The sequence below is a fragment of the Gregarina niphandrodes genome (assembly GCF_000223845.1).
Source record: "Gregarina niphandrodes unplaced genomic scaffold scaffold00012, whole genome shotgun sequence".
In the NCBI taxonomy this organism is placed as follows: domain Eukaryota; phylum Apicomplexa; class Conoidasida; order Eugregarinorida; family Gregarinidae; genus Gregarina; species Gregarina niphandrodes.
In genome coordinates this window covers 170,359-187,623 of record NW_011645782.1, presented here as the reverse complement: position 1 = coordinate 187,623, position 17,265 = coordinate 170,359, and the positions used below count along the sequence as shown (strand labels likewise).

Here is a 17,265-nt window from a genome sequence, read left to right as displayed (position 1 = left end):
CCCCCCCTCCCCCCCGGGCTACTACTCAGCTACTCCGTTGCGTTGTAGGCAACAACAAAACGAATCTGTTCGGAGGGAGTGGCGGCGGCGCTTCGGCCTTTGGAGGCCTGAACTTGGGTGGGCAGCCGAACCCTGTGGCGCAGAACGCGCTGGGTGCCGGAGGCACCTTCGGAGCGTCTCCTTTCGCGTCGGGCGTGGGTGCGAATCCCTTCGGTGCCCCGGCGGTGGCTACTCCACGGAACCCTTTCGCAGCGACGCAGCCGTCAGCAACCCAGCCCACGAACCAGTCGCCCTTTGGGACCGCGCCCAAAACCGAGCAACCTGCGTTCGGCACCCAGCAGTTCGGTCTCTTCGCAGCGGCTCCCGCTAACCCCTTTGGAGCCGCAACCACTAATCCCTTCGGCTCTACCGCCAGCAACCCATTCAAGCCTTCCGCCTCAGCTGCAACTGGCACCGGACTCACTCCAGATGCAGCTGGCGTCGGGACAACTGGCATCGGGACCGCACTGGGAGCCCCAAGTGGGACCGCACTCGGAGCCCCAAGCGGGACCGCACTCGGAGCCCCAAGCACGACCGGGAGCTTGTTCGGCACGCCGTCTGGCGGTTTGTTCGGAGCCGGTGCCGCAAAACCCGCCAGTGGCTCGCTCTTTGGAGGCGCTTCTGCAGCCCCGAGTGCCAGTCTCTTCGGCACAGCGGCCCCCGTTGGCGGCAGTCTCTTTGGGGCGACTTCACCCTCAGGGACTGCGGCCTCCGCCGCTGCGCCGCTGCCAGCGGCCACTGGGATGTTCGCAGCCGCTCCACCTACCATTCCGACGCGGGATTCCGAAAACGCAGCAAAAAATATGGTCACGAAGCAGCTGCTCAAATTGAGCCTAGAGGAGATCAGCGCACTCAAGGTGTCCGCGCGGCCCATGCGTGTGCAGGCTGCCTGCGACGCAGAGTTCGGCAAAACGCAGTTTTCGGTACGTCATACCACCACACCATTACACCCAAGAGGAAGGGTGTGGACCAGGACCGACACCCCAGAACGCGTTCTCTTTTTCAGGTCGGGCGAGTGCCAGAAGTGGCCCCGTCAGTCAGTTAGATAGTTGCCAGTTGGTAACCCTCCTGCTCCGTTTCTTGACCCTGATTAAAGAAGAGTGTAGCTAGACAACAAGTGTGCAAACAGGTGCGTGCGTGCGTGCATTCAAACAAGTATGTGCGAGTAAGTGTGTGCAAGTAAGTGCGTGCGAGTAAATGTGTGCGAACAGGTGAGGTTCGCAAAGAGGTGAGGTCGGCGCACAGTCGAGCGCCGAGTGTCCAGGTGCTTACTCGGGTTGGGGCACGACAGGTTTGCGGCGTTTCCTTTTCTGGGGCAGTTCGTCGTCGGAGCTGAGGGTCAGGGGCCAGGGGTCCTCCTTCTTCTTGCCCCGTACTCCAGGTTTGCGTTTGGCGCTGGCCTTGAGGGCTGGTTTCCGCCGACCGCGCGGCGGGTCGGGTCTCTCGGGACTGCTCACATCCAAGCCTTTTCGGTTCAGGTCCTCGGGCGGTCCGAGTCGCTCTGTGGCGAAGGTGCATGTCGCCCGGTAGCCTTGTTTGCTCAGGAGCAGAGCGTCGTCCATTAAAGCCGCGCTGTCCATGAAGTCCGCCACCGACAACACCTGCTGGTCCTCGTAATCACTAAGGTTATCATCACCGAAGTTACCGTCAGGGAGGTTATTACCGTTAAGATCAGCGCTAGCTAGATCATGGCTAGCGCCGTTGAGGTTATTCCCGAACGATTGGTGGTTGTTCCAGAGTTGTGGGCTTCCACAATCGTAGCCAGAGTACACGGGGTTGTCGTAGCTGCAGTAGACGGTTTCGCCTGTGGGACCCTGACCGCCGTACAGGGGTCGCTGGAGCCCCTGAGCGGGTCTATCGACGCAGACGCCGCCTTCGCTCTCCCACGTTCCGCTGCTCCACAAGTTGTACGTCTGCGGTGCTGCCGCGTGAGGGCTGGTGAGCAAGGAGGGTGTGGAGCTGTTGCTGAGGGACATACCACACTTGCCCGACAACTCCACCTCGCCGAGAGGACCCGCCTCGCCGAGAGGACCGGCCTCGCCGAGAGGACCGGCCTCGCCGAGAGGACCCGCCTCGCCGAGAGGACCCGCCTCGCCGAGAGGACCCGCTTCGTCGAGGTGGGTCCCCGCATGAGTAGCAGTGCACGTGGTCAAGAAGGAAGCACAGGCACTAGAGTCCGAGGCCGTGGTCGACTCGTTGCTCTCGCCTTTGACAGCCTGTTCGGACTCCACGGGAAGAGACAAGGCAGTTGGAAGGGACAAGGCCTCCGCCGGAAGTGACGAAGACTCCGCTGCAAGGGACGAGGACTCTGCTGGAAGGGAGAAGGTTTCTGCACAGTGCGTAACGCCTTGACCATAGGCAAGCAAATCATCGACTTGGCCTTGCCGGCTTCGCCACTGGCTCGTGGGGTCCATGCGCGGCGCAGCAGGCAGATGTGCAGGAGCAGCGGCCAAATGTGCGGTGCCGGGAGGGTCCACGGTTGCTTCAAGGAGACTGAAGTTGTAGCTGCTGCACTGCAACCCCTCTTGGCTCAGTGAGGCCGACAGTCGCCGGTCCGGGACAGCTGGGCCAACCATGGCCGCGACGACTGCGTTTGCGATCGGGTGTACAGGAGGTGTTTGACCGCATCGGCTGTGTACCCTGGAGGTGGATCTGACGGCGGAGGTTACTGAGCCCGAGGTTAACGAGCACGATGTTACGGAGGAGATTATGGAAGAGGAGATTGCTGAAGACAGTGCACCGCACGAGAGCGCATCACCCGAAGCCGCACTGCACGAGAGTGCACTGGACGATAGTGCAGAAGACGAGCCGATGTCGGAGTGACTTCTTGCGAACGAACTGAACAGTTCGGCGCAGCCCCGGTCCTGGCTGTGATTGTTTGAAAGCGTGGCCGACAGCAATGCCGAGCCGTCCTCGGGGATCTCTGTGCTTGAGTTATAGCGGTATGCAACTCCACAGAGCGCATGTCCACCTGTACTGTTTCCAACCATTCCATTTGCACGCATTACACTCCCATGGCTCAGTTCGCCTGGACCGTGGGTCAGTACGGCTGGACCGATTCTGTCGCCTGGGCCGATTCTGCCGCCCGGGAAGGGATATCTGACTAAGTATTTGTTTGAGACCCCCAAAGGCAGTACGGGTGCCAAAGGCGGTGGGGAGTGTGGGAATCTCATGATGAACATAACGGCCTTCAAATTGACATCCACGCACTCAAACACAACCACGCGTGGCAAGGGGTTGCTCACGACCGATGGCGGTAGGACAATGTCAGTATCATAACGTCGGAAGCTTAGGGACCGTCCCCCCGTGTCAACGATGCAACTCGTGCCAGTCTCGTCCAAGGAATTAGATCCCGAACAAGAAGTCGTCACACCAGGTAGCAGATGTCTCAACGTAGGTCCGAGGGATTCACCACGTACGCCGTCACTATCCCTCACCACGGCGCCACTACCGTCCACGGCGCCACTACCGCTCAACATGCTGTTACAAGCCAGTATGTCACCGGGCGCGGAAGCGTCGAGGGCAATCAACGACTTGGTCTCCAATGTACGAGAAACCATGGGCCCCAAACAAAGTCCAGCAGAATCCATTGTTGACCTGGGGTCCATTATCCTAGAGTCCATCGACCCAGGATCAATCGACCTATGGTCCATCGTCCTAGAAAGTATCCTACCCGGGTGCAAGGCCAGTTCGTCATTGTAGGGCAGATCTGAGCAATTTCTTCCGTCATGTCTCGCACCGTCCAGACGACAAGGAAGCGCGCGTTCCTGGCCATGGCTGCCCTGGCCATGGCTGCCCTGGCCATGGCTGGCCCGGCCATGGCTGCCTTGGTCGTGGCTGCCTTGGTCGTGGCTGCCTTGGTCGTGGCTACCTTGGTCGTGGCTACCTTGGTCGTGGCTGTCTTGGTCGTGGCGGTCAGGGGCACGTGCAGCGAGTGTTTTTCTTTCGACGCGTGCCTCCGTGCCCAAGTTTAGCACTAAAGAGTCCACGGTAGTAAAGTGATCCCGTCTACCACCGAGCATGTTGAAGTTGGCTGTCTTATTGACGGAATTGATTGAGCAGAAGGCTCCTCCGTGGTTGAGTGCAGCTTCGAACCCGTGAACGGAAAGTTCATTGGGATCGTCCTGCCATTTGTCAGTTTTATTCTGAATCATATACTGCATCCATTTTTGCACCGTCTTCTTCGTATATCTTTGTCGCTTTCGATCCGAAGAGATGATACGCCAACCCCCTCCCTCCATAGCTGTACACGTATCCGTTGGAGCACCTGTGCCCATTATAGCACACGCGTCCATTGCGGCACAATGATCCGTAGGGCCGCGATTGTCCATCGTTGAACACCCTCCCATTGGGCACCTATCCATTGCACCCCCACGCCCACTGGTTAGTGAAGTGCTATTTATTTCGCCACCAATCATTTCGCCACCAATCATTTCGCCACTAGCCATTGCGCGATTCTCCATGCTTGTATACCGCAGGTTCCGCTCGCTCCATTCGTTCCATATCCGGGCCGCATGTAAAATCTGAATAGATTTTGACTCAATCTCGACACCAACGTTCAGAACGTATTTAACAAGCTCTATATTCTCTTTACTCAACGGTGGTCCGTCAGTCCTTCCATCTAAAGACTGCAGGCCATTCCCGTTGGTCTGACTGGAGGCTATGCTGTTCAGCATTTGACCAAATGCTGAGTCTCCGCCTACCCTTGTTTTTAAACTATGCACCTACAAGGACCCTTCTGTGGGCACTACCCTCCAGCAGATATTCGCCCATCAAGGAGAAAGCGGGCTTACTCTTTGTCGGTGGTAACTAATCTGATGTAGCTGGTTACTTAATAGCCATTTTCCTATTTCTTGTAGCTCCGGTCTTACAATTCCCGCTAGTGCAGCTTCGCAAACTCGAATTTTACTGGTAGCAGTGACTCTGCCGCAGGGGGATTTTGTCTCGAGAGACCTACGTTCACTTACTTCTTTTGGGGCATCAAATTTCATTCCCTATCACCGTAATGCGCCCTGGGTCCGTTAAACTGGTTTGTGCACACGCGTGTGCTAATGAGCGCCGATGCTTTTTCTAATAACTATCTAGCCCTAAATCGGTGAGTTATGCGAGGTTTTTTCATTGCTGCGAAGTGATCTAGATATATTAGACGCGCCCATGAGTTCGGGCGGGCGTCATTACACTCGGGACATGGTCGATGAGACTTTCTCTCGTTACGAAGGAGTCCCTTACCAATCTCTCGCCCATCCGCTGTCGATCGACCAGCCTGACCTCAGCGAGCAGGACAGAATGTCAACGGAGGAACAGATGTATGCATTTTTCGGAGGTTCGTTCTTGAAGATGGTGTTCGAACTATTTCGAGGCTGCATCTCCGGCCATGTCTAACTAACTAACTAACTAGCTTACTGAAACCGTCTCCCGGAAGAAGCCTCATCAACCTCGGTTATCCATCCGTCCAGCAGCACCCGACTCCTGGTAGTGACTTCTTCTGTCCAGAGACTACGGTTGGTCGTCAAATTCGTACGACTGATGCTAAAGGTGCCGCCACTGACGGCGTCGTTTTGAACGTCAGAAACCGCGACATCTTTTTCTCGCTCAGAGTAGCAGCGATCCCGAACAGAGTCGTCTTCATCGCGACCATCATCATCGAGGCGGTCATCTCCACCGAGACGGTCATCCCTGAGGAGACGGCGGTTAGGTAGGGACTGATTTTCCTGGCCCGGAACAGACCATGCCTGCGGGAAGCAGTCTTGGTCGAGGGGGTATTCGGAGTTCCGCAGCTCAGACGTCTTCAAGCCGTCAATTGCGTCGTCGCCGACCGCCGCATTGCCGAGAGTGAAATCCTCGTTTAGACGCGGGCTCCCGTTCGAAGCGTCAACGCGCGGCGGAGACCAGTAGTACCCCCGGCCTTGGCCCAGGTCGTCTTCGCTGCCCTCCGAGTTCTCCGTGCGTTCTCCCTCACACTCTTCGCCATACCCTCCACCATACCCTCCGTCGGTCTCACCCCATCCAACCCTTGTCTGGCCGGCGCTACCAACTGCCAACCCATCTAGCGTCGCCGCGTCAAGATCCTGTCCGACTACCTGGGGTCGCTTGTCTTGCCCGCACGCTCCGGCGTTGCTGATAAAGCTTCGTGCGCGCTCCAAACTGGAACGGGTATTCCTCTCCGACAACTGCCGGCCACCTTCCCGTCGAGGGTATCGCCGGTCGTATCTCGGCACGGAGAGGCGGCTGTTCTCTGCCCCCCGGGTGTTCTCCCCCGCGCGGCTATTCTCCGTCACCCGGCTGTTCTCCGTCGCCCCGCTGTTCTCCCCCCCGCGGCTGCTCTCCCCCCCGCGGCTGTTCTCCCCCCCTCTGCTGTTGCGTCTAGCATTCAGGCCGGCCGCGGTGACACTGCCTGACTGCTGGTGTCCAGGCCATTTGTTTCCTTCCTTTGCGAGCATCTCCTCGGCGCGTCCCAGAAGGTAGCTGCTGGTCCGGCGGGGTGTAGTTTCGCTCCGTTCACTAGCGGTCGACTGACAGTCCTTCATTATCTGTTGAATCCGGGCCATGGCTCGTTGCGTGAAGTACGTTTGGGACGGCAGTGTGTTCCTGGAGCCGTTCCGTGGGACGGGCACAGGAGTGGGCTTGAGGGAGTCGTCCTGCGAGGTGGTCTGCGAGGTGGACAATAAACTGGATGAGGCTCCGGCAGACGGAGTGACGGAAGAGGGGAGCATCGAAGAGAGGAAGGGAGTGCCGTCAGTGACGGCCGACACTTGTATCGAAGGCATTGTGCCGCTGCTGGGCGTGACACTTCCCCCGTCACTGCTGGTAGACGGCAACAGACAAGTGACCGTCGACCTGGAGCCGCGGTCGCTGCTGGCCGTGCAGAACGGGTAACGGTCACCGCTGGAGCCGTGCTGACTGACGGTGGAGCCGTACGGGCTGATGGTCGATGCGTACGCGCTAATGGTCGAGGCGTACTCCTCCCGCGCTTGTTCGCCGCCTGCGCGAGGACCATTAACTGCTTGGACGCCGCTAATCGCTTCGAGGTCGCGTGCCGTGATTTTAGGCAAGTAGCTGGCCGAAGACGACGGCGAACTCAGTCCCCGCGGCAGCGGAGGCTGGGAGGAGCCAGTAGACCACTGCGGACCTGTGCTGTCCTGGAAGGTGTAAACCGACTCGCCGCCTGGCAAGCCGGCGTGGCTGTTAACTAGATGGTCGGCGTCTTCACTTAGGAATGCCGGCGTGAATGCCACTTGCCGGACACCTTGCCGCGGCGAAAGCGGGACTCGGTCCCGAGGAATGGCGGAAGACAAGGTTGCGGGCGACGAAAACGTGGCAGCCGAAGACAAGGGTGCGGCTGACGACAAGGTGGCGGCTGCCGACAGCGGCGGGGCGGACGATTCCTGCTGCAGTCGGTCTTGCCATTCTTCAAGCTTTGCTCGCAAGGCCGCTGCTAACTTCGCTTCGTTCAAAGCGGCAGTTTGGGCCGCCTTCCGCGCCGCAACGGCCTTCTGCAACATCACTGAGTGAGAGTTCAACTTTTCTCGTAACAACTTGTTCTCCAATTGCAAATTATAAACCTCCATCGACAGCTTCTCCACCGTCGACGTTCCGAGCTCCACAGAAGGAGTCGGAGGCATGGTTCGGGCGTCACCCTCATTAATCGACAATTTCTCCGCCAACTGAGTAATCAAAAACCGGTTTCTTGCCTTAAGGTCAGTCAGTTCACTCTGAGCGACATCTAACTTACGCTTGTGGTCTTTGAGCAAACATTTGTACTGGTCATTCGCCTTAACCACGTCATCCTTTTCAAGCAGCGCTGCGTCTTCAGCCTGTTCTGCCTGCTTCACAGCGGCTTGAAGTTCCTCCAGCTTGTCTACGGCTTCCTTCGATCCTTTTTGGGAGACGTCCAAAAGTGTGTGCAAACGATTGATTTCCAGATCTTGTTCGCGCAATTTGGTTTTTGTTTCTTTAATATTCGAGTGAAGCCGATCCATGGTCTCAGACAGCACGGTATTATCCTTCCTCTGTTTAGCCATCTCCTCTTCCAGCCTCTGTCTCGAGCCTCGTTGTTTCGCCAGCTCATATCTCAGTGTTGTAACTTCCTCCTTGGCGTCCGCCAGAGCACGATCTGTAGCGATGAAGCTAAGTTGTGCATTTTCTAGTTGCTTCTCGACGTCAGCTAACTTACCCTTCATAGTTTGATACTCAGCCAGATCATGTTGTAACAGCTTTATTTGCTTATCGGATGAAATTCTATTCTGCTCAAGTTCCCTAAACTCTCCTTCGAATAGCTCAATACGTTTGACGAGCGAATTGAGTTCTTGGTCGCCAACCTCGATAGCTGATTTCAGTTGTTCAATCTGCTTATCTTTCTGAGTCAGCTGGAGTTCCAAAGACGATAGCTGACGTTGTAGAGAACTAATTTCGCAACCTTTCCTCTCGAGAGTTTCAACCAAATGCGTTCGATCATTGCCCTGACCATTATCTCGTACAACATAACACTCGACGTCTTCATTGGTGCCTCCGCCAGTATCATCAGCAGTCGTAGTCGCGAGAGGTAGGCATTGCAATTGACACTGTTTCAAATGTGTTGCAAATGACTTTTCAACATGCCGCAACTCAGCTTCTAAACTTTTCTTCTCTTCTTTGAGCTGTACAAGCTGTCGTCCTTCATTCTCACGCTCCTCAGACGATACTCGTTCTCGTTGAGTCGCCGATAGGAGTTCTTTAATCTGCTGAACATCCTTAACCAACTTCTCTTCAAGATTCAGGAACACTTTAGAACTGATGCTCAAACTGGAAGTCGACCCGCCACCTAATAAATCAGTAATAACCTTATCCTTCTGATCCATCTCATCCTTCAGGCGGTCCCTCTCAGCCACTATTCTCCAGTAATCCAAGAACTCCGATTTTTTCTCAGACTTCTCTGCCTTTTCCACGTCCAACAAAATCTGCAACAAACCTGGCAGACTACTCCTTCTCTCATTCACCGAACCACTCCTTCTCTCATTCACCGAACCACTACCTATAGCACTACCCAGAGCATCGTTCAGAATAAATACCGCGGTGGAAGCAACGTGCGTCAAACGATATAACTTGTGTTTAACCTCATCCGTACATCGCTCAAGAGCCAACGAGGAGGGCGCGTCATTGCTCAGTAGCTGAATCTGCTTCTCCAGCTCAAGGACCTTTGCATTGCGCGACTCGATTCTAAAGTTAAATTGCGTGACTACACGCGTGTGCACACGCGTGTGCACACATGTGTATGCACATGTGTATGCGCGCATATATTGGCTTCGGCCAATGTTGTGACTGTTGTTCACTAGTGTGATCCACTGGTGTGATCGCTGTACAGGTGATGAGCAGTTTTGCCGTATTTTGCGCCCTTAAGAACATCTCGGAGCAAGTTTCCAACCAAATCGGCAGAATCTTGATTCACGGCCCCAGAATACCCCGCCCTGGTCAGCTGGAGACGAAGATCGTCTAAGGCCGACTCTGTCCAAGGCGGCTGCTGGAATTTCCCAGCTAGCATTTTCGGAACGCTTGGTTTTTACGTGGCATGGTTTCGACCAGACTGCAGCAATTTTGGGAATGGAGGCACCCTTCACTTTTTACCAATCATACCCGATAAGTATGTTACGAACAGTGGGGTGTGGTATATATCAGGAGGAAACCAATCCTTGTAGATGTGTTGACGAAACATTTGATACGGCCGGAAGCATTACCAGCCGTTGGTCAAGGAATGGAGCGACAGTTTGATCTGACAGGAGCGTCGGCCACGAGCAGTCGTATGTGTGAGTGGTTGCCGTTATGTCACCATCAGGCGCCGGAGAAGTTATACAAGCCTTTAGAAAATGGCGCAATCTACCATACGACTACCAATCAGATTTTAATTCGACATGAGGCGGAGGAGGCGGAGGAGTCGGCAGCACCATTTTATATTGGGTGTGACGCGATCCCAATTGCGGTGAGTTCGTCTTTGGTAAGGACGCGCCAGGAGAGTGAGGGTCAAGCAACGACAGCCTATTCGGGTTCACTATATCTTGGGCAGATCTGCAGTTTTCTCCCGACATTGGAGATTGCCTTGATTCGCTCGATCCAGAACGAGTTTTGTTTCAGCGAGATCTCCCACGTGCGCAAGTGGGCGAATTGTTCGGTGCAATTTGATGTGTTCCAGAGCCTGTATCCCCTGATAGTGAGCCATACCCCCGAAGCCGAATCGCGGCTGAGGCTCCAGAAGGCAGTCTGCACCCTCGACGCGACGGATGTTCAGCGGTGCTGCCTTCGAATTCATGCGCCGCTACGGGACGGAAAATCACAAGGTAGAAAGCGGCCGAGCTTCTACGTCTTGTTTTTCAAACAACTGGACAAATGGAAAAGCTGCACCGAGAACCTGGACGAGCGGTTTCCCATCCACGGTACGGACTTCATTAACAGCAATGAGGCGCCGAAATCAGAAGCGGAAAAAAGCAGTGGCCGGACGTTCCACGACGAAGATCGCGACTACTACCTCCTCGCAGTAGTACCCATATACGACAATCGCCCTTATCACGACCTTCCCGCTATCTTCTGTTCCATGGCCGACCGCATTGTAATCACCGCCGCTCGCGTGGGCACCGTAACCATGTTCCAGGTCCTCACTGTCAAGTTTGAGTCGCTGCAACCACTTTCGCTCCCTCGCTGGAACAAGAGATACGACCGAATCCTATCAAACGTGAAGCTCCAACCGGCTGCCTCCCAACTCCCTACGTCAGACTGTACGGCTACAATCTCTCCGGATAAATCCCAGTCACTAACAATCAAACCGCATACGGCTGTCTTGAAGAAAATACTCGACTTCCTCACCAGGGTCGATCAGGACCCTTTACGAGCTGCTCTTTTGCTGCCTCAACTGAGTTACTATCCTCGTGAACGTGTAAATAAAAGGGGAACCGGCAAGTGCTGGTTAGTCTACAAACACGACAAGGTGGCTTCTTTGGAGATGCCTCCTTCACGCAAGGCAGCGGTCGGCAAGGCAGCGGTCGGCAAGGCAGCGGTCGGCAAGGCAGCGGTCGGCAAAGAGGCTGCTGGGACGGGCACGGAAGCAGGCAAGGCCAAAAAGGGAGCTAAGAAACCTAAGCCTGACAAGTTGGTTACCAAGGTGGGAAACACGACGATACGAGTGCAAAATTGGGAACCGTTGACATTTGGCGTCGGACCAATTTCTCCGAAAGAGTTTCCAGTGGAGGCGACAGCTACCAGTGACTATATAACAATATACCTCCCCAATACTCAGGCAATTCCAGTCAGTGGTCCATGTCTTTCAGTCGTCGAAATAGAGTAGTTCTGAATAGAGTAGTTCCGAATAGAGTAGTTCCGAATAGAGTAGTTCCGAATAGAGTAGTTCCTTTACACTATTTGTGTCCACTATTTGTGTCGATCTTTTTTCCCAAAGTTCTAGGTTGTTTCTACAGCTGTCTTTGGGCTGGTTCTCAGGTCGGGATTTTTTAAGTTAATGTTGGTTGGTGCTTGCTACCCTACTAGTGAGTTCCATCATATTTATTATGACTTGCTTGTGTAGGTATATATACACAATTACTGTTGGAGCCTGAAAAGTATCCTGCCCAGGTAGTGCGGGAGTATTGCGGAGGCGAGTCATATGGCTGTAGCCGGATACCGCCATGGGTGCGACTGTGTCAGCCAATAGGGCCGGGTCCCGAGAACGAAAAAGCGGTTACCGGTACCGCGACCCCAACCGATGAAGGTGGTCAGGGCGGTGGCGGTGGTCAGGGCGGTGGCGGTGGTCAGGGCGGTGGCGGTGGTCAGGGCGGTCGTGTTGGAGGTCGTGTTGGAGGTCGTGGTGGAGGTGTTGGCGGGAGGCTTCGGAATGGTGGGCAGCAGACCCCGCCTGTGCAGACCCCGCCTGTGCCGCGTCTGGCAGTCCTGCCTGGAGATCATGTTACTCTACTTTGGAATAACGAGCAACCGAACCAAGTGCTTCCTGACTCGCCGACCTTTCAGAAGTTTAACATCTACCAAACGTGTTGCCCTAACCAGTCATTCTATGGCGACCATTTAAGTTCGAGCATAGAGCGACCCGACCAGTCGATATGCATGCTTACGTGGCAACAGATCTATTCTTTTTGTAGTATCCATGATCTGGTTAAAATCCGATCACTCCTAGCTCAATTAATTGGAAGCAGAAACAAGAGTCAAGGTGACCATCAAGGTAAAGTGGTTCCCCAAGGTAAAGTGGTTCCCCAAGGTAAAGTGGTTCCCCAAGGTAAAGTGGTTCCCCAAGGTAAAGTGGTTCCCCAAGGTAAAGTGGTTCCCCAAGGTAAAGTGGTTCCCCAAGGGGGACAAGTATCTGGTAGAAGTGTTTGTAGATCATTTACAAAGATCTTGGTTCACCTGGAATTGTACAGCAGTCATGAACGGTTAGCTAAACCAGTGGAGATTGACTATTTTCAAGAGCTAGTGAATTTTGATTCTAGAAATTTGTCAAGATTAGCGTTCAAGGTCCACTGGCACTGCTCCTCTCAAGTGAGCCAGGAAAGGCGTCCGGGTCGTATTACAATCTTTTTTTACAGACTCACAAGCAATGCCAAGACATCATCCACCAAGACATCATCCACCAAGACATCATCCACCAAGACATCATTTGCCGGTTACTCTCGCTTTTACCGAAGTGAATTGCCGTGCAGATACAAGGACATAACGTTATCTGGTTATGAGCTAATTGATTACATTGTAGCACCACCATTAGCATTCCACGAAGTACGAACCGACCACTGGGACTTACCAGGCGATTTGTGTGACCAGTCGGACAGAATAGTTATCTCCTATCAGAGAGGACTGGCTGCCGATTGGTTCGCACAGGGCGTGGCCTGTACGACTATTTCCTCCATCGAATTGCTCACATGTCAGTTCCACCATTTCAAGCCATTCAACTTATCCAAGTGGTGCAACACATACAACAATTTACAGCTACACAAACCACCACTAACAGCTACACTAACAGCTACACTAACAGCTCCACTAACATGTCATGAGTCATTAATGGTCGATTTTGGTATCAGCCATGTCGACTTGAAGAAGTGTTTGTTGAAAGTATATCGAGCGTACAAACCCAAAACAAAAAAATCCACTCTTGTCCAAGCCAACCCAGCGTCTGAGTCCGTCTACTTCCCACTGAAACTCGACTCTGCTCCGAATGTCGAGTCCCCTCCAAATGTCGAGTCCTCGCCGAAACATTGGAATCGAGGTGACTCGGAGGGCGACACGAGATCGGACACGCCTGTGCTGCAGCCCACTACCCGACTCGGTCGCCACCATTCACCGAACCAGTTCTCGCCTCGAGGTTGTCTGGCGTCAGTGCGGGAGGCACTTCGAATGTGCAAATTAGATGTCACTCTTGCGGCTGCGGGACCCATGGCTGTCGGTGGTAATAGTCTTGTGGAGGGCAGCAGTCTTGTACATAATATTATCCTGGGAATCCCACGTCGCAATTGTCCTGGGAATCCCACGTCGAGGATCTATGGCCTTGGGACGGCTGCGTCCTGGGTAGGTACTATCTTGTCAGTACGACGGCGTCGCAGCCGGAACGCCGACAGGAGGCCGGGACAGTACCTATCTCGAAGACGATGGACTAAAGGCATGCTGACTTTGCCTGCTCCGTTCCGGGGCACTGCTCCGCTCCGGGGCACTGCTCCGTTCCCGGACACGAAGGAGTACGGGGGAGCCTGGCCCTCGCAGCCCAGGTCCTCACAGTCCAGGCTTTCGCAGTCCAGGTCCTCGCAGTCGGAACCAATCGCTCCTGTCTTACAGCCTGGGTTCCAGACCCAAGTTGGCACTCCTGTCTGTGCGCATCGACATCTGCTGCAGCCGCGTCCGCACGTGAAGGTGTTGCGGCGCATACTTGGCTACCTCGGGCGGTTCGAGCAGAACCCTTTACGGTCGTGGTTGTTGTTGCCGGTGTTAGCTTCAGAGCCATCGCAATGGGCCAACCGGCGCATGACGGGCCAAGTGTGGGCGATCGTAAAGCCTGCGCCGGGGGCTAGGTGCATCGACGTCCTTGGCTTCAAGCCTCTGAGTGCTGTACGTCTGGATGCAGACGTCCCGCCGCGCCGACAGAACCCCGTTGCCTTCAATTCCTTCCGCCAACTTCAGTTCGATAACGAAGACCTCTTCGCGGACGCCGAACCCCAGGACCTGGCAAACGGCCAAGATTTGATGGATGGCGGTCTTGGTCAAGATTCAGATGACCAAGACCCAGAGCCACCAGAAAACCGCCAGAGGCGGAAAGTCATACACTCTATTCCAATCAACGACGCAGCCGATAACCAGCTCTGCGACCGACCCGTCAAAATCCACCTCCGCAATGCCCCAGGCTTCCCCATCTTGGCACCTGGCCACATCTACCGCTGCTTCGTCGCCGAAGTCTTCTGACCACTGTTTTCCCACCCCTCTTCCCGATGTCTTGAGCTGAATGAATCGCAGCTTAAGTGAATGAATCGCAGCTTAAGTGAATGAATCGCAGCTCAACTGAATGCCCCCCCCGAACAGTAACGCTGCAGCTGACGCTGCAGCTGGAGTGACATCAAACGGTGTGCCAGTGATAGGTTAAGTCCACCGACGAAGCCAGATTCGCTTTCGGCGAACTGGTCTGCCGGTCGGATTGCCCGTTAAAAAAAAGCCGTGGCAGACTGGGCGAGGGCCACGTACGGGCGGCCCTTCTCCCAGTCGGTCACTTGTCTTGACATACTTGTTGTCGTGGCCACGGCTTCCAGCCCCGACAGACTTGGTAGTCGTGACAGACTTGTAGACTCGTAAGTACATGTATACAATCTTAGCTGAACTCAGTCAGCTTTGACATTCAATCTTGATTCGTGTGTATCTGATCGTCATAGTATTTTTGGTTGTTATTACGTAAGCCATAATGTCCCTAAATCATAATGCTCCTGCGCAATGTGCAGTTGGGTGTCAACTGATTGCGTTCCTGGCAGTAGGAGGGAGCAGATGCTGGCTCATAAAATGGGTTGCTAGGAAGGTATGTTGACGGCCGTGAAGATTCTGGCAGACCAGAGACCAGCAGCGATACCGAAAAGGACGCAAAGAACGACGAGTGACATCGCCCTAGATCTCCAGTTTTCTTGAGGAAGCGTGCTGGGTGTTCGCATGTAGACTGAGGTTAGAATCCAGCCGTTTGTAAGTGAGAGAAGCGCCATCAGAATCATGTGCAGAGTACGACTCCCCCAGAACGAATTGAGGGGGAATTTCCAACACAGAACTGCAAGAGGCAACAAGATTGTTCGTGCCCCCGACACGACGGCCGCCATCCAAATAGGCATCAGTGTAAACGAAAGAATGTTCGGCAGGTAACGCCCGATTAAATCACCGACTTGGAAAGTTCCAAGTGTATAATTCGTAAAGTCTCCTTCATTCCAATTAATGGGACCAATATTAGGGAAGAACTACAGTAGCATAGACACTCGAGTGTTGCACGGCACGGGTTGATGTGTTGCACGGCACGGGTTGAGTGTTGCACGGCACGGGTTGATGTGTTGCACGGCACGGGTTGAGTGTTACACGGCACGGGTTGAGTGTTACACGGCACGGGTTGATGTGTTGCACGGCACGGGTTGAGTGTTGCACGGCACGGGTTGATGTATTTATTATGTTTGTGATATGTCCTCCGCCAAGAGTGTGTGTTGAGTCTTACGAATAGACTTATGAACATGCACCAGAAAGTGGTACACATTGGAAGCCAGCTAGACTTGAAGATGAACAAGTAGCTTGGGGCATCGGGATCGTTGGCCTCTTCCTTGAGGGACTTTCGTACCTGGGCGACTCTCCGGGCGATTTCTGGTTTGCGAAGGAGGAGCCAGAAGAAGTATGCTGAGGTGAGGGTAATGCCGCAGCCTATGGCCATGAGTGTCCAAAGTGCTGGTTTGACGTCTAGCTTGGAATGTGAGATGATCTGCCAAAGGGCAAAAGTTGCCACGCCAGTGACGCCTTGTCCCGCTGAGACATACCCCGTGAGGCCTCCTTGCCCAACCACTGAAGCAAGACCGCATGCACCGGTCTGGTAGAAACCAGAGCAAGCACCAGCAACGGCGTTTGCAATGTGCAGCCACACTACGCCGCTAACTCCTGGACACCATTGCACCGCAATCGCAGTCAGGAGACACGCCACGGATAATAACGCACCAGAAGCCAGAATAACCGTCATATTCATAGCACCCGTTTTTATCGTGTAAATCGCCACAATCAATGACGTAATATTATTCACCGCATTCAATGTATCCGTCATCGAAGGGTACGCAGGGTAATACTTGTCTCGAATATCAAACAATATGTTCAATACACAATTCCAGTAGAACAAATCGGCGAAACCTAACGCTAGAAAAACAAACTTGTGAAACCATGTAGCCTCGATATAGTCTTGCTGCTCCAAATCCCCATTGCACACTATACTCGTCGATCTCGTCGCAGAACTTATTTCCGATCTCCCCTTCTCCACCAAGCCATCATCATTGCCTTCTGACATTAATCTTTTTCGAAAAATTTTATTGCCGTTCTCTACATTGCTCGCACACACACTGAACACACCCTGAACACATTCCCTCAACATGGAGGCAATTGGGTCAATTGGGGCAGGTCTATGTTGAGGGGGTTGCTACGACGACAACAATCAAAGCAATTGTGAATCAATCATTCACGAAAAAAGAATGCCACTCCAATTATGCAACAACGATCTTCATGAGGGAAGTGTTACCGGCACCCTCCTCCTTGACTCCATGAACGGCTACCACTGCATCGCCAGTAGAGGCGAAACCACGAGCCTTCGCGGCCGCGACACCCTTAGCGATCAATGCTTCGGTGTCCTTGAAATCATCGGCAAGAACGGGAATCACACCTCTAAGAGTGGTCGTCTGAGCACAAGTTATCGGACAACTGGACACTGCAATGATCATCTGGCGAGGCTTGAACTTGGCAAGCAGTCTCGCGGTATAACCAGTCTGAGTCAGAGCAACAATTACAGAAGCGTTCACGTCCTCAGCAGACTCCACCGCAGAAGCCGCAATAGCTTCTGACACTCCCACCGGTCCCTTTGCCATCACGGAAGAGTGGATAGCCTTATACAAGGCCTTGTAGTCAAGGCAAGACTCCGCTTCCAGGGCAGTGTTTGCCAACATCCGAACAGCGTTCACCGGGAACTGGCCATTGGCCGACTCACCCGAAAGCATCACTGCGTCAGCA

At 54.1% G+C, this 17,265-nt stretch overlaps 7 protein-coding genes across 7 annotated transcripts; 3 read left to right on the top strand and 4 right to left on the bottom strand.

Annotated features, from left to right (window-relative positions):
• Positions 1 to 1,307: 1,307 nt before the first annotated feature.
• On the bottom strand, positions 1,308 to 4,316 carry GNI_072560 (collagen triple helix protein; the record flags this gene model as incomplete). The annotated part of the gene is made up of 2 exons (XM_011132060.1): positions 1,308 to 3,578; positions 4,017 to 4,316. 2 exons carry the CDS (start codon positions 4,314 to 4,316, stop codon positions 1,308 to 1,310), a joined length of 2,571 nt encoding a protein of 856 aa, XP_011130362.1.
• Positions 4,317 to 5,076: 760 nt separating this feature from the next.
• Positions 5,077 to 5,694, top strand: GNI_072550 (hypothetical protein). Its single transcript, XM_011132059.1, has 2 exons — positions 5,077 to 5,134; positions 5,169 to 5,694. The coding sequence occupies exons 1-2, from the start codon at positions 5,091 to 5,093 to the stop codon at positions 5,419 to 5,421; spliced, it is 297 nt and encodes a 98-aa protein (XP_011130361.1). The 5' UTR covers positions 5,077 to 5,090; the 3' UTR covers positions 5,422 to 5,694.
• GNI_072540 (hypothetical protein) lies at positions 5,439 to 9,556 on the bottom strand (the record flags this gene model as incomplete). Its single annotated transcript, XM_011132058.1, has 2 exons — positions 5,439 to 9,234; positions 9,378 to 9,556. 2 exons carry the CDS (start codon positions 9,554 to 9,556, stop codon positions 5,439 to 5,441), a joined length of 3,975 nt encoding a protein of 1,324 aa, XP_011130360.1.
• A 258-nt stretch (positions 9,557 to 9,814) lies between these two features.
• On the top strand, positions 9,815 to 11,347 carry GNI_072530 (hypothetical protein; the record flags this gene model as incomplete). Its single annotated transcript, XM_011132057.1, has 1 exon — positions 9,815 to 11,347. One exon carries the CDS (start codon positions 9,815 to 9,817, stop codon positions 11,345 to 11,347), a length of 1,533 nt encoding a protein of 510 aa, XP_011130359.1.
• A 171-nt stretch (positions 11,348 to 11,518) lies between these two features.
• GNI_072520 (hypothetical protein) lies at positions 11,519 to 14,451 on the top strand (the record flags this gene model as incomplete). The annotated part of the gene is made up of 2 exons (XM_011132056.1): positions 11,519 to 11,546; positions 11,585 to 14,451. 2 exons carry the CDS (start codon positions 11,519 to 11,521, stop codon positions 14,449 to 14,451), a joined length of 2,895 nt encoding a protein of 964 aa, XP_011130358.1.
• Positions 14,452 to 15,391: 940 nt separating this feature from the next.
• On the bottom strand, positions 15,392 to 16,552 carry GNI_072510 (putative transmembrane protein; the record flags this gene model as incomplete). Its single annotated transcript, XM_011132055.1, has 1 exon — positions 15,392 to 16,552. The coding sequence occupies one exon, from the start codon at positions 16,550 to 16,552 to the stop codon at positions 15,392 to 15,394; it is 1,161 nt and encodes a 386-aa protein (XP_011130357.1).
• A 193-nt stretch (positions 16,553 to 16,745) lies between these two features.
• GNI_072500 (pyruvate kinase) lies at positions 16,746 to 17,252 on the bottom strand (the record flags this gene model as incomplete). The annotated part of the gene is made up of 1 exon (XM_011132054.1): positions 16,746 to 17,252. The coding sequence occupies one exon, from the start codon at positions 17,250 to 17,252 to the stop codon at positions 16,746 to 16,748; it is 507 nt and encodes a 168-aa protein (XP_011130356.1).
• Positions 17,253 to 17,265: the final 13 nt, after the last annotated feature.

What these genes read in the sequence shown, in the direction of transcription:
- GNI_072550 (XM_011132059.1), top strand. Translation starts at nt 5,091, where the DNA reads ATGAGCGCCGATGCTTTTTCTAATAACTATCTAGCCCTAAATCG. An exon ending in AACTATCTAGCCCTAAATCG is followed by an intron (nt 5,135 to 5,168) that starts GTGAGTTATGCG and finishes ATTGCTGCGAAG; the next exon opens with TGATCTAGATATATTAGACG.